This window comes from Mustela nivalis (genome assembly GCF_964662115.1).
Source record: "Mustela nivalis genome assembly, chromosome: 7".
NCBI classification, from domain to species: Eukaryota; Metazoa; Chordata; class Mammalia; order Carnivora; family Mustelidae; genus Mustela; species Mustela nivalis.
Window position 1 is genome coordinate 118,376,716 of NC_139026.1, and position 16,221 is coordinate 118,392,936.

General features: G+C 40.5%; 1 protein-coding gene and 1 long non-coding RNA gene across 7 annotated transcripts in view; one reads left to right on the plus strand and one right to left on the minus strand.

The window, feature by feature from the left end:
- The window catches only part of NRP1 (neuropilin 1), a 138,151-nt gene that overhangs the window by 68,051 nt on the left and 53,879 nt on the right, over positions 1-16,221 (plus strand). For all 6 annotated transcript variants that reach the window (XM_082740756.1, XM_082740755.1, XM_082740753.1 and 3 more), the window contains 2 exons: positions 1,970-2,125; positions 3,898-4,064. In XM_082740756.1, the coding sequence (XP_082596882.1) occupies positions 1,970-2,125; positions 3,898-4,064 (323 nt within the window). The remainder of the gene's footprint in view (positions 1-1,969; positions 2,126-3,897; positions 4,065-16,221) is intronic.
- Positions 3,608-9,863, minus strand: LOC309869496. Its single transcript, XR_014314209.1, has 3 exons — positions 5,686-9,863; positions 4,265-4,417; positions 3,608-3,818 (listed from the first exon to the last, which is right to left on the minus strand). It is a non-coding gene; the product is annotated as an uncharacterized lncRNA (long non-coding RNA).

A 16,221-nucleotide genomic window follows, 5' to 3' on the forward strand; every position in this document is an offset into this window, starting at 1 on the left:
GTTCCAAAGGGAAGGAAAAAAAGTGTTGGATTCATTCAGGTTGAAGAAAATCTGGCAAACAACTAACACATGTAGAAGCTGAGGCTCAGATTGAAACTGAAGAGAAACAAAACAGTTTCCTCTCCTGAGATGCTTTCTTCTGTCAACTGGGAAGTCTGATATGACAACATTTTCTTCCCATGATGCAGAGCCACTGCTCGTGACCACGTGGCACCTTGTAGAAAACCGGTATTGATGCCCCTAATGGGCTCTGTCCTTGTTTTCTTCATGACAAAGCAGTCTACACACACACACACACACACACACACAGTGTTTGGTTGCTGGAGAGGGAGGGGTTATTGTAGGGAAAACTCTTTGAATTCAATCAAATCAATTACTGTGAAAGATATTCAACGTAACCAATTTGCACTAACTCCAACGTGGAAACACTTTGGTTGGGTTTTTGGTGTTTTGATTTTTATTTTGTTTTGTTTTTAAGTGGGTTGGTCAAGAGCTGGAAACCTGTTAGCCAAGGATCTGAGTACCCTAAAAAGCAGGGTGTTCAGACAAGCCAGCTGCCTACCAGGAGCTCAGAGGGTCCATGTGGCTCCAGGGAGATCAGCTCTTCTGAGGCTCACTTTTTCAATCACATTTGAAGCTTCTCCTAGTCCCTCATCAACTGTCTTCTGCATCCAAGTTACACACATGGGCCTTGGTACACTGTGTCCCTGCCGGAGGCCCAGCCCTCCAGAGAGGGGACCACTCACTGTGCTTCCTTGGACAAAGCAATAACTCTTAGTTGAAATGCAGAGAACCATGGATTTCTTGGAGGGGAAAATGGTCCACACCAGATTGTCCTTCTAAGCCCAAACCATCTGGTATGTTTTTACCATATGTGCAATTAAAAAAAAAAAAGCCTAGGAAAAGGGGATTTTTTTTTTTTTTTTCTTTTTTGCCTTACTGTTGATCTGGACAGGGAACTGGAAAGATTCTCTAAGCCCAGAGGGCTTGTGCACTGTCTGTAAGGTTAACTTACAATTACTAATTACCAAGGTTTATCTAACAGCTCTTCAGTAAAGGGGGGGCCGATCTAAGCCAAACAGCAGTGTGACTTATCAAAATTAATCAGTGTTCCCAATCTTTCACTGCCTTGGGTCCTTCCTCTTTTTCCCCAGCATGCATAGTCAAATGGCTGCATTGGGTCATCTTTTGGCCACTGGACACAAATGCAATGCAGTCACTTCTCCTGTGTTTGGCAAAGAAAAAATTGGAAGAAAAGTCAGATGCATTTTCTTTTCATTTGGTTTACAACTTATTGTTATGTATAAATTATTAGAATCCGTAGCTTCTATTTTTTTTTAATTGTTACAGTTACAGTTATTAGTTGGCCCGTAGATAGATCTCTGAGTAGGACGTGGTACATCGTCCTTCTTCCAAGTCTGTGATGCTCCTCGTATAAGGCTGCAGGACTAAAAGATGCAATGAGGAAGGACATCGGGACTATTCAGTGCTGGATCAGATTCCTGGTACTGGTCTAGTTCCATGCAGGACCAGTTCCCAGCATCTCCTCCTGCGGTGGGAGAAGTGAGTAAGGCAACTTCAGGAATCTTCATTGATCATAGCCTACCAGGCACCTCGGCCCTGGGCAGTGTGCGCAGTTTGCTCCTGGAGGTGAATGTCAAGGTGCCTCTTGACAGCCCAAACCTCATTCTTTGCTGTTGAGCAAGCATTTCGATTCTGTTTCTGAAAACAGTCCTGCTCAATGGGGAATGTAGCTACATTTGTGACTGCCCTTCTGAGCACACTTTAAAATCCTCTCCACAAACCTGATCCAATATGTTCACTGCAAAACAATTAACCAGGGAAGACTTGCTTTGGGTAAGAAGACACTTCTGGGTTCTGCGGGGACCCATGCTTACAAAACGGTTATTCTTGCGTCTGCTGTGGAACAAAAGCTATTTTAATGTTCTCTGCATTTCTCCCTTTCTAGTTGGCCCTCACATCGGGCGTTACTGTGGACAGAAGACCCCAGGTCGGATCCGTTCCTCATCAGGCATTCTCTCCATGGTTTTTTATACCGACAGCGCGATCGCAAAAGAAGGCTTCTCAGCAAACTACAGTGTCTTGCAGAGCAGTGTCTCAGAAGGTCAGTATTGATTCATCTTGCAAAGCACTGTGGGAAACACTCCATATTCTTCCTCCTCACACCCCTTGTGGCCACAGGAAACACTAAAGAAATATTTGGTGAATTGGAGTGCCTAGTATTTGTTTTTCTCTTTTAAATGGTTATGAACATCAATAGGAAGAACTATTTGGTGCGCCTTCTGAAGAAAATCGTGGATGAGAAGGCTGCTTCTAAGCCTCTGAAATCATGGGAGAAAGTAGGAAACGGCAAAACAGTGACCTGAAACAATGAACTAGAGCCAGACCTCTTGTCTGGTACCCTTGAATGTATATCGGGCTGAGAATCATACAGAGACCGGCATCGATCAGAAGTGATAGGAACACATCTGTGGTGGTTTATTGACAGGAAGTCTTACAAGATAGATACTGACACATGATGGTTTGGGTCATGAAGACCCAGAATGGAAGCCATTTTGTTTTTCTTTCTTATATGAATAGAAGTGGATATTCGGGTGAAACAAGCATGTTTCGACTTCTGTTCTAACTTTCCTCAAAAGAAAGAGAAGGTAGTATGTTTCACATCTTATTAAAATATGCAATTCAGCCAACTCAAATCTTCTTCAAAGCTTATGTGGGGTTCAGCTCTTTCAAGGGCCTAAGGAAAACATCAGAAAAAAACAATGAATGTGTGATTCAACATGTCTAGCTGTCAGGTTGGAAAGTAACCTAGTGAAGAGGACAGAGGATGTTTGGAAACCTGTCCTACAGGCTAGTCTCTTTTTTACCAGGAAAATAAAAATGCCAATTAAATTACAAAATCATATTTGTACTTAATTTGATCAATTAACTTACGCATCTCTGTATCTATAAATATTTTTGTATTACAAATAACAAACCTAACCTTAAAAGCATGAAACTGGTGAAAGAAAACCTTTTATGCCCTATAACTTGATCTGTTATGACAGAAAATTCAGAAAATGTGAAAGTTTGATTGAGATTTTTCTTGATGGTTGAGAATCTTTCATCTCTAAAACTTTTTTTTCCACTTTATTACTTTAGATTCACATTTCCTAAGGTTGATTATTCATCTCCTTTTATCATATTTCATATCAATGTCATATTTCATTGTTTCACTGAGTATATGAGGCCTAATGGAATACATGATTCATGACTCACAGTCCTCACTGTGAGCATTATTATTTTATGTTGTAAAGCGATGGTCCTCTTTGGGACCATATGATACTGCAGTTTACTTCTGACGGATACTCCCACGTTTTAATGATATAAACTAGGGGCAGGAGGCATGAGAAAGAAGAGAGTCAAGGAGAGGTGACCCAGGTGTCAAATAAAAGGAATCTGAAAAACAGAGAGTTAAGATCTGCTGTCCACCTAATATGGATTATAACATAGACATAAAGTCTTTTTCATTTTATTAGATATTGAAAGAATTAGTAAAATTTTATTTAAATATAGCTTCTATATTAAACTTTGAACGTAACTAAGAATTCCCATCATTTCCTAATAAATTTCTGATGGTATTTCTGTCAAGCTAGATCCAGTGAGGAAAATAATCACTATGAGATCTTCATAGCCTTGCTTTTAAAAATTATTACCATTATTACAATTACTGTCACATACCAGTGCTGCATCCCAGTAAGTCCCTCACTGTCATCTTCTGTAAGATACTCTGTGAACATCAACATGACTGTTTTCATCTGCCAAGTTATAAAAAGAAATATGCATCTCAGGTCCCTTTTGTTTTGATGACTTCCGGCCCTTTTTCTTCCCCTTCAGATTTCAAATGTATGGAAGCTCTGGGCATGGAATCGGGGGAGATTCATTCTGACCAAATCACAGCTTCTTCCCAGTATAGCACCAATTGGTCTGCAGAACGCTCCCGCCTCAACTACCCTGAGAACGGGTGGACTCCCGGGGAAGATTCCTACAAAGAGTGGATTCAGGTATGTGGCACGAGACTCAGCACACACAGGGCTGAACATTTAGGTCATCTAGAAAGGTTGTTGACCTAAAGCAGCACCATTCCAAACGCCTTCAAAAGGAAGAGTGTATGCACTCTGCAGAATCACCCCGTCACCACAATCGGGGAGAAGCAGGCCCGGTGGAGGTCCCCGAAGATGCATTTATTTTCGCAGATACTTACATACAAGTCTTCAGAGAATTTGAGCACAGATGTCTCACTTCGGTAACAACTAAAAGATATGATTTTTCCCCATGACTACACATTCTCTATTCATACGCTTCCTCCGTCAACACATTTTTATTTCCTTGATGAAATACATTAGTTCTGGCCGACCTGCATGAAGTAATTGCATCTAAGTTTATTTGTTTGTTCTTAGTAGAAGAAGGAAGAAAGGGGTTGAGGCTTACTTTTCCTACAGGGACACATAATACATGCCCAAGGAAGCAGTCTTTGTGGATTCTGTATATACAGATATGTATGAAATGAACACATCTGTATCCTTATTAGGATGTTGCTTCTGCTGCGCTCCCTTTGCCCTAGCACTCCCTTCCCTGCCCTTGTCTTGCATTCCCCGGGACTTCCTCCCCTGCACCACGTCTCCCCTGCCCCCCACTCATCCCTGGCACCACTCCTACTGCCTCAGCTTGTCCAGCCTTGATGTCTGGATACTCCCACCCACGGCCTGACGCTCATGTTCTTGACTTTTTCACCCACTGTCAAATGAAACATCCCTATCAGGCTGTGGGGGTTAAACTGTGGGCAAATTATACAGAGTTATTTGCTGAAGGATCCAGGCTTCCTTTTCAGAGAGTAGGCAAAGCTTGTCTTACCACTCATTGCTGGATATATAAAAATGACTAATTCCCAGAGAGAGTTTCTAAGCAAGAAAAAACCCCACGATGATTAATCCCCTACTTTCTACATCTATGGCTGCTTCAGTCTTTTGAACACAAATACCAGATTTTGTTTTACTTTGAAAAGGTCAATATTAGTTTAACATACACTTAAAGTGAAATGGCCTATTACAGGAGACTGAACTCCTGCTAACCTCTAAATGATAACTCCGAGAAACGTGTCGAGGGTGAGAAAAGATGAGACTTTCACCTGAGGTTTGCTGAATCCAGCTCTAGATTAAGTCAGAAATTAAATGAATTTGCCTATGTCAAAACAGCTCTTGGTAAGTTATTTTTCCACATCCCCAAACCAACAAACAGTTCCATATGATTGACAGACGTGCCTCTAGAGGAGAGCTTGCATTTTGCAACGGTAAGCATCTTTGCATGGTAACGTGGTCCTATTCTTGGTAATGTGGAGAGTGCCAGATAATTTAGGGACAGGGGTCTCGCGAGCGTTCTGAAATTGCAGCTGTAGCAATTCTTCTGTGCAGGGCAATTCTGTGTCAGGACAAACATCGAGACAAAATGGGCTCTCAAAAAGCATTTGTCAATAGGACAGGTTTCCCATCATGCTCAGGAATTAGGCAGAAGAAAATAATCTGAACGGCCCAACTCTTTCTACCAAAGCATAGAAAGCGGTGGTTAGGAGAAGCTAGGTAACCCAAACCCCCACAATGAAGTTTAGTTCAAGCTCAAGCTTCTTGCCTTCTTCATCTCCCGTCGGCTGGGGGTCTGCTCCACATCTCACCCCAGGACCCGGACAGAGAGAGTGGCGGTCATCTCAAAGGTTGCTTGTCACCAAGCAGAGGGAAAAACAGCACGGCCGTCGCGCTAGCTCTTAAGTTCCCCTCGAAGAACACTTCCACCACTTTCATTGCCAAAGCACGTCCCACAGCCACACTTAGCTGCTGAAGGGCAGCACTTTAGGGCATGCTGGAGGAAGCAGTGCTAGAAATTTGGTGAACAGTCTGAATGACAATTGTGCTATTCATAGAATAGTTGCCGTTTATTAAGTGTTTACTATGGGACCCGACTTCAGCTGAGTACTTGACATATTTGCTTTTAATCCTCCCAGCAATCCCTGGAAGGAGGTGCAATTATCCTCATTTTAAAAATGAGGACACTGAGATTCAGAGAGATTAGTAAATGCCCAAGGTCAGAGTGAATGACCAGACTTGGAAGCAGGGTCTGTCAGACTCCCAATGCCTGCTTCTTTAGAATTTGGTCCGCTCTGTCTTTATCATTTGTATAAAAGGTGTGTCTCGTGACACAACTCCCTTTATGCTTTTCCTCGGGAGAAGACACACCGAGATGAGTTGGGTGCTTACTATTTCTAAACCTAGAATTCAATGCCTTTATGCCTCTCCATCCCTATGGAAGATGAATGTCAGAGAAGCTTAGCATCAGTGCACCTTGAGGTAAAATTATCTTTTGTTCCTTCTGGAGCTCAGCAGGCTCATTTCCATGCTTGTTGTGTCTGCGTACATGGTAGGGGTTCTTATCATTCACCCATCACCTAATTATGAATAATTTCATATGTTTTCAGCTTTTCTGAAACTCCTTGGAAGGGGTTGGCTTGTTGTTTTCTCTGGGTAGATGTTTTAAATTAACCAACAAGTAAAGCATAATTGAGGCAGAGGGCGGGAAGCTCTTACCTCTACTCACAGGAACGTTAACGCACATACATTCCCATTGATATGCACATCAGTATGCCCAGGGTATTTGTTTCCTTTTTCCACTTTTTCACATTTTTGCATGAAATATAACCCCACAAAACATGTTGCTGTAGCAACAAGGACAAACACTTGCATGTGTTAAGTTAATAAGGCAGTACTGGAAGCTGACTTTCCTTCAAGACAGGAACAGTCTTTTTGGTTGCCATTGTTTTCTCTAGGAAATTACTGAGTGACATAAGAAAACAATGCGTCGTTAACCATGGGTATGAACGTCCACCTTTGGGGCTTCCTGTGAGATCTGTTGTCTGCCAGAAAGCTAAAAACAAGTCAAGAAGCAATTTAGTGGGAAGGGGCGTAAGGGAAGTCCCGGCTCGGAGCTTTATGGTCATATCCTGCTTGAAAGGCCACTTCATATCCTGAGCAGCTAAAACCTCTTAATTGTCCACGGCAGAGTTAATCACACTGTGAAATTTGCCCATGGTTTTCAGGGTATCCCATTCTGTCATGTTCTTCGAGCTGCTTATCTTATTGTTAATTTCATCTTTTTCTCCCTTTGGTTTCTGGTTAAACAATCAAGGATTCATAGTAGAGACCCAGGATATCAGTGGGGCTCTAACAAGTCTTCATTTTCGAACACCTCCTTTAGAGCCCAAGCCATTAACCTCCTTGAAGCCGAGTTTCCTCCCCTGTAAAAATAAAGGCTTCTCCATTCAAGCTCTAGCAGTTCATGATACTGTGAATCTCAGAGAAAGGCAATCTCTGTTTTCTTCCCCTCCCTGCATACTAAGGGCATAGTGTACTGTCTGTCCAGGGAGCATGTTCTCATGGATCCTAAGTGTAGCCATTCACACACAAAACAGAATTTAATTCGTTAATTATTTCAATGTTTTATTAATGATAGTGTTCACCACACTGTAAACAGATTTATCCTTCTCGCTTTAATTAAAGCTCCTGGGAGCGCTTTCCTCAAAACAACTGTGACTTTTCCCTGATTAAAATGCCAGGAGACAAGGGGGGGGGGAATGCAAGAGATATAATGCCTGGATGGGATATGAACTTTGTTGATCCAAAGACATAAAAATGGCGCTAGGGACTAATCGATTACCACACCCCCCTACACTGACTTTGGAAATAGAATTACTTGATAAACCAACTCAGGCTGGAACTGCACTCTTGTCCAAATTTGGGGGCATTGTCTTTTGTGAGAAAATTTTGGGTACTAGATTATTTATGCTCTCACTTATTCCAGAGAAGCAGAAAGTGAAAGCCATTGGCTCCTAAACCCCATCCTGTTCAGTTTGGTAAGACAGAGCTCATGGAGTAATCACACGGGAGAAGGAAGCCTCAGGAAGACACTTTGCAGCTCTAAGAATACATCAGCAAGCCCCCGGAGCACAAGTTGCCCTCTCTTTCCAATGCATTTCCTAGCACAGATGTTCATTCTGAGGTATGAGGAGGAGGAATGTTCCAGAAGAGAGGAGGTAGTGCTCACTTCATAAGGAAGCTTGTTTCTGTGTTTTCCTTTTGCCTTATGTGTATATCTCTTGGATAATATTCCACAGTTTCTAACGGAAGGAACTCTTAAAGCAGGCATGAGCAGCAAAAGGCCTTAGTGTGGAAAGGAGATAGAACTGAGTCAGAACACGCCCATAACAGCTCACGCACATTCCGTCATGGTCACTCACTGGCAACCGCAGCATCAAAGACAGTAGGTGCCCTTGATCACGTTCAATATGAGAAACTGGTCAAATCCAGGAGGCCTTTAGGTGTGTTTGTGGATTTTAAAATTCATTGTACGACGTGTTCTAACAACAAAACATGCTTCTAAAGCACATTTCCTTTCCTAAAGCACCTTTTTGGACACAACCCATTTTCGTCTTCAAATGTACATTAAGTAGACCAAAGAGTCACATCCCCATCTTCATGTGAGAGAAGCGAGGCTCAGAGAAGTTCAATAATTCATGAGTCCCAACGTGGGGACAAGATGCGGCTTGTGGGAAAGCTCAGGTTCACACAGTGGAAGTGGACTTCCTTCCTCAGACTTGAGAACAGAGTCAGTGGGCACAGAGAGATCTGGAAGGCAGACAGCAGCTGAATCACCACTTGTGGTCAGGCCTGACACAGGGCCAGCGTGCAGCTGGCCTTTGTGTAGCTCTCTGGTCATTCGAATTCTGAGTCTTTTTACCTTACGCTGCCTCAAATGAGGTAAGAGGGGCAATTCTCCCACTCCCCTTCTCCAGAGAAAAACTACAGAGCCTTTGAAGTTGTGGGGCCTTCAGGTTCCAGAGGAGACTGTCATTCAAGTAACCGGGTTCCTAGAACCCCCAGCCCCAGGAGCTTTCCTCTGTGCAAGGAGGCTCACTGTCCGAGACACTCCCAATACCCCTCCAAGGCTGTGAGCTGTGTCTCCCAGTAACTTCCAGAGTGGCTCCGTCATCACTCAAAAATGGAATTAACAGTTACAGCTTACTGAGACCAGAAACAAAAATTAATTTAATGGCATGGGCTTTATTTCAGGAGCTAAGGAGGGGCCAGCTGGATGCCCTGTAAGTAACAAATGGAATAAAATAACTCATGAATTCTTGAAAATATTCCCCCTGACATGTGGAATTATTACACATTTTTAGCAAATCTTAAGTTGGAGAAGTGCTCATTCAATGAGAAGAATTCATTATTTGGAACCCTAGTTTTTATCTTTAAAGTTAGTTGTCTTCCAAAATTAAAAGTAGAAACTGGAGTCGTTTATCTTAAAGCTTTAGAATGTCATTTATTTTAACAAGTTCCATATATAATTTTCTTTCCTTTCAAACTTTCTGGAAACATCTTTTGTTCTCATAATAATGTGTTGGCTTTGGAACAGGTATCTCCAATGAAACAGTTTTTGATTTTTCATTCAATTGTGAGTTTTTAGCACGTTTATTATCTGTAACATTGTATTCAAAATTGGTTCCATGTGCTAAATTGACTAATCCAGAACATATATTAAGCCAGGTTATCCTGATTGTAAACTTGCTGCTTATAAACCAGACACTTTAGAGGGTGTATTATCTCATTCAGATCATTAGTAAATTGCTGAAATTGCAATAAAATGATCCTTTATAAGTGTGTAACTCGAGAACCGGCAAAAATAGCTTACTGGGTTACCCAAATGTGGAACGATGCATGTAAAATGTAATGTTGGCAAATTTAGGGAAATACAGCTGTTCAACTGAACGTTGATTCCCCAGGTGTGCTCTGTGTGTGTGTGTGTGTATTGCAACTAATATTAATATTCTATTTTAGCTAAAACATTGATCTGGAAGAGAGACAATTTGCTTTTTTAAAAATCCACCAGGTAAGCCTTTGGTTGTCTTACCGGATTCCGCAGTGACCTCTACTTCCTGCATAAAACGAATGCTTCACGTCCTATCCTTAGTGCATCGTAGGTCTGTTTTCGGTGACTAGGTTCCACCCAGGAAGTCCCTGTTCCAAAAATTCTCTCTCGAGGAACTTTTCCTAATGCTTTCTCTGGTACCTTGTTTTCTCGTGGTATAGAAAGTCATTTGAAGGAAATACATATAGGAAATGTATATAGGGATAGATGAAATTCAAAGTTTTTTGCTGCTTTAAAGGTGGGTATGATTTAGGGAATATAGATAAGCATATGACATAATTATGTAGATATTTTTAACTGAATGTTTTGTCATTTAGAAAATATCAGGACGATTTTAACCATTTCGATTAAGTCAACTACTTACTTCAGTTTTAAAAATCAGTCAGATGATTTTACTAATTAGTATTTCTTATCCACACACCTAAAAGAAAATGTATGACATTTAAAGAAACCTCTTCGATTTTTATGATGAAACATCGCTGGAAAGACAATATTGAAAGAACCACACCTGTTCAGCTAGAATTACACTTAAAATAGATTAATTTGCATACCATACACATTCCATTTTGCTTACCATTTTGGTTCCTTATTATTTTATGCTAGTGTTTATTTGGAACCAAAATTCATAGTTATATTCTTGAGAAGAACTGTTTTCTTCCCAGGATAGCTCAACTTTAAGCATAAGACTAAAAGCAGAGGCAAACGTCATCTTGTCTGAATTCCTTATACTGCATAGGTCCAGAGGTTAAGTAATTGGCAAGACCACGGAGCAAGTTAATGATAGAACCTGGACTAGAATCCTAGTAGCCTTGCTGTCACTGCTTTGTTGCAGCTCGGGTGTACTAATATGCAAAAATGGATTTGGTTTCCTCTTGAAGATGGTATCCTGATGACTATTTATATACCTGCTCAGTTACTGATTGGTAAATGATGTCTATCAACTTGAACAGTCACTGCAGAAGCTTTAACTTAAACCAATGACTGGATTGTGTCTAGAGGAGGGTTCCTTGGCCTGGACAATACTGACATTTTAGAGTAGATATTCTTCAAGATAAGGCTATCTTGGGGGTTACAGGATTTTTAGCAGGATGTCTGACTCAATAGAAGTCAGTCACACACACACACGCACGCACACACACACATACACACACACCTCTCTAGATTTTGATGACCAAAAATATCTCCAGGCATTGTCAAATATCCTAAGGGAGGGGAAAAATCATCCTTGGTTGAAAGCCACTGATGTAGAAGACACCGTAAGTCCTAATCAAGTCATTTTTTAAATAATAAGGTTGATCACTATTTTGAAAGAAAAAGTAAACTGGATGCTTGGCTGTTTTTTGTCACTTTTCAACCTCTTTTCATAGATATCACTTGAACAGAATCATAGTTCTTTTGTTTTCCAAAAATATTAATGCATCTGTTTACCTTATGCAGGAAAATAGCATCATAAACCTCCTTGCTTATTTATCTTGAGCTTCACTATTTTTAGCTTTTAAAAGTGAACTGTTTTTAGCTAAATATATACAGATGTGATTTTAAAATACCACAGCCTGGGCTTCCAAAGGTACTGATAAGGATTGGATTAAAGAAAGGAAACACAAGGATAAAAATCACAAGTCATCATTAACAAGATTTAGGAAAAATAAGACTGAAATGAGTTCCTCCACACCTGGATGTTGTGTGTCACTGACCTCTGTGGACATATTTTAATTTTTTTGCAGTATGTAAATCAAATGTGTGTGTGTGTGTGTGTGTGTGTGTGTGTGTGTGTTTTCACTTCCAAGGTAAAGGAGAGTAAGGAAGTGTGTTTGAAAAGCTTGTCTATTGCTTATTACCTTATCTTTTCATGGGAAAAATACTATTAAGTTTCCAATTTTGTAACCTAAACAACAACACATTAAGAGCTATCAATTACCCACCAGTTTCATATCTGTGGACCAATAAGAAGGCAACGTTGATGGTTTCACATCTGTTTTGGGTGAAAGGCTGTTCCTGTCTGTGGTATTTAAAATTTAAAGAACTTCTGTTATTATACAATTGGGAATCCTCAGGGAGTAAAATGTTAATGAAATCCATAACATGCCCAGATTTTATGATAGCAGTTTTAAGAAATTCCTTTGGTGGGGTTTGTTGATTTCTGTCCCAGTGGTAATAATTGTACCTTTTACAGAGTGCATTAATGTTCACGTTTAGGAGCAATGCCTACGCTTAGGCAGTGTGTAATGTAACACACGAACTCCTAAGCTTTAAATAACTTTCATATCGTAATTTGAAAGCCCCAGAGCGAAAAATGCATGTTCTTCAGAACTGGCACAACCCACAGTTTAAAACTTGTCCGGCATGTTTGAAGCAACCTCCCGCAAAGGTGAAAAGGTACAGCCTGGACATTCCAAAGCCGGGATGGCGATGGGTCTCCCATGCCCTCCTGAAGTTCTCATTTAATGCACCGTTTGAAAGCTCCACATCAAAATGGCAATTTTGATACACATCGAAATGACAATTAGGGATGTTGACCGGCAATAGGGACAGAAACCCATACTTTTTTCCTTTCTCCACTCCCACCCCGCCCCCAGCTTTCAAATATCATTCAATTCTATGTTCAGATAAAGAGGAAAGTAGATTAAATAAAAAATGCTCCCTACATCCCAACAGTAATAAAATGCATTATGCTTTTATATTTCCAGCTATTGAACAGATTAAGCATTTGAGATTAATCGCACATGTTACGACTCAGAATAATCATATACATACTTGGCAAGTGATGTGAAGGTTTGTTTTGGTTGTTTTTGTGGGGTTTTTGTTTTTTTGTTTTAGGGTTTTTTTTTTTTAATTTTGTTAAGTTTTTATTTATTTTTTTAAATTTCTTTTTAGTGTCCCAGAATTCATTGTTTATGTACCGCACCCAGTGCTCCATGCGATACGTGCCCTCCATAATACCCACCACCAGGCTCACCCAACCTCCCACCCCCTTGCCCCTCCGAAACCCTCAGATTGTTTTTCAGAGTCCATAGTCTCTCATGTTTCGCCTCCCCCTCCAATTTCTGTTTTGGGTGTTTGTTTGTTTGTTTGTTTGTTTTAACTCTCTGCCATAAGGGGTTACAAAGGCCATTTATGACCCTCTTCTATTTGCCTTTCTTCAGAAGGATGAAGTGTTAATTTTACCAAAGATTTATTTTCTTACAATTCTAATGCTTCAGATTTCTACCTACATTTTCTCGATTTTAGGTGAAAAATAGATAAGCCCCTTTATTCTTTCAGCAAGCCTGAGAAGGGCTATAGATAAAATTCTTCAGGTGATGGGTGATTGGACCAGACAGCTTCTGATGTCTTTTCAAGCATTTAAGATTCTGTGATTGTATTAAAACTAAATGTACTTTATCAGCTGGTGCCCTGGGCTTGCCTAAATGAGAGCATAAATATAGGAAGCATAATGGGAATTCATTTTAAATACTACTGATGATCGTGGGAGGCAGCACAAAGCAAAAATTTACTTTTGATTAAAAAGATTTACTCTCCTTAGATCAAGTAATTGTTTAGGATGGCCTCGCCATGAAGCTTCTCTGAGGATTTCACACAGAAAGTCCACTCGTGGGTCCTGTTTTCCTCAGTTCTTTGGTACCAGCTTGCAGGGGTGCAGAGACCACTGGGGGTATAAGATGAAGCCCAGAGAATTCTTTCGTGTCTCTTCAGTCTTTGAAGAGCTCTCGGTAAGGTGTAGGCTCACCGGCCATGACAGATTGTTCACACCTTCAAGTCCTGCCGATACCCAGTCTTTCTTTCCTTAAGGAGACTGAAGACCACATGCAATTCTAAGGCTGTGATAGGTCATAGTAGCCCAAAAAAGTGAATAAAAGAGAAGCAGCCCTGGGATCCTGGATGAAGCTGTAGGATGAAGGACATTATAATCGTTTTACGCCTCTCAGACTTAATGTATTTACTCTGGGCTAAAGCTGATGCTACTGGATCCATTTCCGAAGTGAGAAAGACCGGGACCCAGGTAGACACCCAACCTTATGGCCATAGGTACAAGAAATCAGACAGAGCCTTCCGTTTGAGAATCTGGAAATGAAACATAAAATTTGCAGTGGGAAGTACTCATGATAATAGAAAGATGCAAGAACATCATGAAACGTGAAATACTGAAGAAAATAGTTTTGATATTTTAGGAGGTACACCAAGCTCATGTGGAGAAGGGAAAATATTTTCTTAAGTTCCCAATCTTAAAAAATGAAGATACAGCATGCAGGATTTTCCTGGCCTAATAATTTAAATCTTTTAAAAAACCCAGACTGCTCTCAGTCAGCAGCATTCTACCGCACACATATCACACTATTTCTGTAGTTTGGATGTACGTTTCCAAATATTGCATTCATTTATAAGGATGTTGTTATTTATTCAGAAATCTCCAGTGCCAAGATGGCAGAAATTCATTTATTTAACAATTCGATTTCCATGTAAAGAAAAACCAGTCAATACATTTGTGCATTTAACATTATACTTACTCTCCAATAACCACGAGGAAATAAATGAATCTCATTTATTGCGACAAATATGGAAGGCATCTTATATGATCTCCATCTACACATTCCTGTGTTCTCTGGGCAGTTAGACAAAAAGGAGAAGGAGGCAGGAATAGGTAATTTGAGGCTTCTATATCTCCTAAAATTCAACTGTGATTATCAACTTCTGTAATATAATAATCCAGCCCCCTTAGTCTAAGAACATGGCTGCTTTCAAGAAGAATTTACATGAGCATGTTTATCTACTTACCTTTCTTTAAAGTGTATAGGTTTATAATATCCTTCTGTGTCATATACAATTCATCTGAATTAAAATCTTTTGTCGAAAGTAATTCGAACAGATTACAAACCAGCTCATTCCATTTCTTTTTAAATACTGGCAAGTTTATTAAACCATGCAAAGTGATGTGTTCTTATCCTTAACTTGCATCTAGAAGTGTAGTAACAGGATGTCTGGGTGGCTCAGTCAATTGGACATGGGCCTTTGGCTCGGGTCATGATCCCAGGGTCCTGGGATCGAGTCCTACATCGGGCTCCCTGCTCAGTGGGGTCTGCTTCTCTCTCTATGCTTCCTCCCTGCTCATAATCTCGATCTCTCTCTCTCTCTCTATCTCTATCTCTCAAATAAATACAGAAAATAAAATAAAATATTTAAAAAAATAAACAAAAGTATAGTAACAATGGGATAGGATTCTTACTGTCCTGAAAACCTGCAAGGTTAATATGAAGGGAATGCTTTCTTTGCATTTCCAAATATGTGCCTCAGCTCCCTGTTTTTCTGTCAAGAGGCACTCTCCCACATACCACACACACACACACACACACACACAAACAAAACAGTGTACCCATGTTCACCAAGAAAGCATTTCACCTCTTGTCACCTCCGAGGATGTGGCTGAAATAGGTGTACCCAACCACGTGTTAAGAATGGTTCCAGTGGATAAATGCAAGTCACAGCTTCCATTGTGTTAAGGACTTTAGGCGATGCTGGGGGACAAATAACACGATATGCTTAATGTAACATCTATGCTCATTCTCCTGTGGTTTGAAAGTAGTCGCACAGATGCATTTTTCCCATTGTGTGACCCAGGCTGAAATGCATGAAATTAATATAGATAGATTTTTTTTTCACACCACATTTGGAAAGCAAAGCAGCATATCTTCAGAGCATAGAATGATGCTGTGCTTTGTCCCTTTCTTCCAAGAGGACCCTGGAAATCCCTAATCATTACATAACATTTCCCCTTTCCTTGTTTTCATTTCCCACCTCCAACACAGAGCTGGTCAGTCCAAAACTGCAGAACATCAGTTGTGAATTGTAATTGCAAACAATTCTCTTAAAGAGTAAAAAAAAAAAAAAAAAAAAAAAATTTAATGCACTATTTCAAGGCTTTTCCTACTCACCTTCTAAATGATCTTCAAAAAAATACACTTCCTGGCCGAATGGTCAGCTTGCAACAGGGAAAACACCGTTGACCAAAGAGTAAATCGTGAAGTTCATTTCATCCGCTCTCAGGAATGACTGGCATCCCTTCCGAGACTGAGTGTTTACACGCATTCTCGGACAGCCAGCTGTACCTAGACAGCCTGTTCTTTGTCTCCGTTCTTGTCTCGGGGGCAGCATTCGTTATAACCTTAGGCGGATGACCGACTTTAATCTCAATAATCC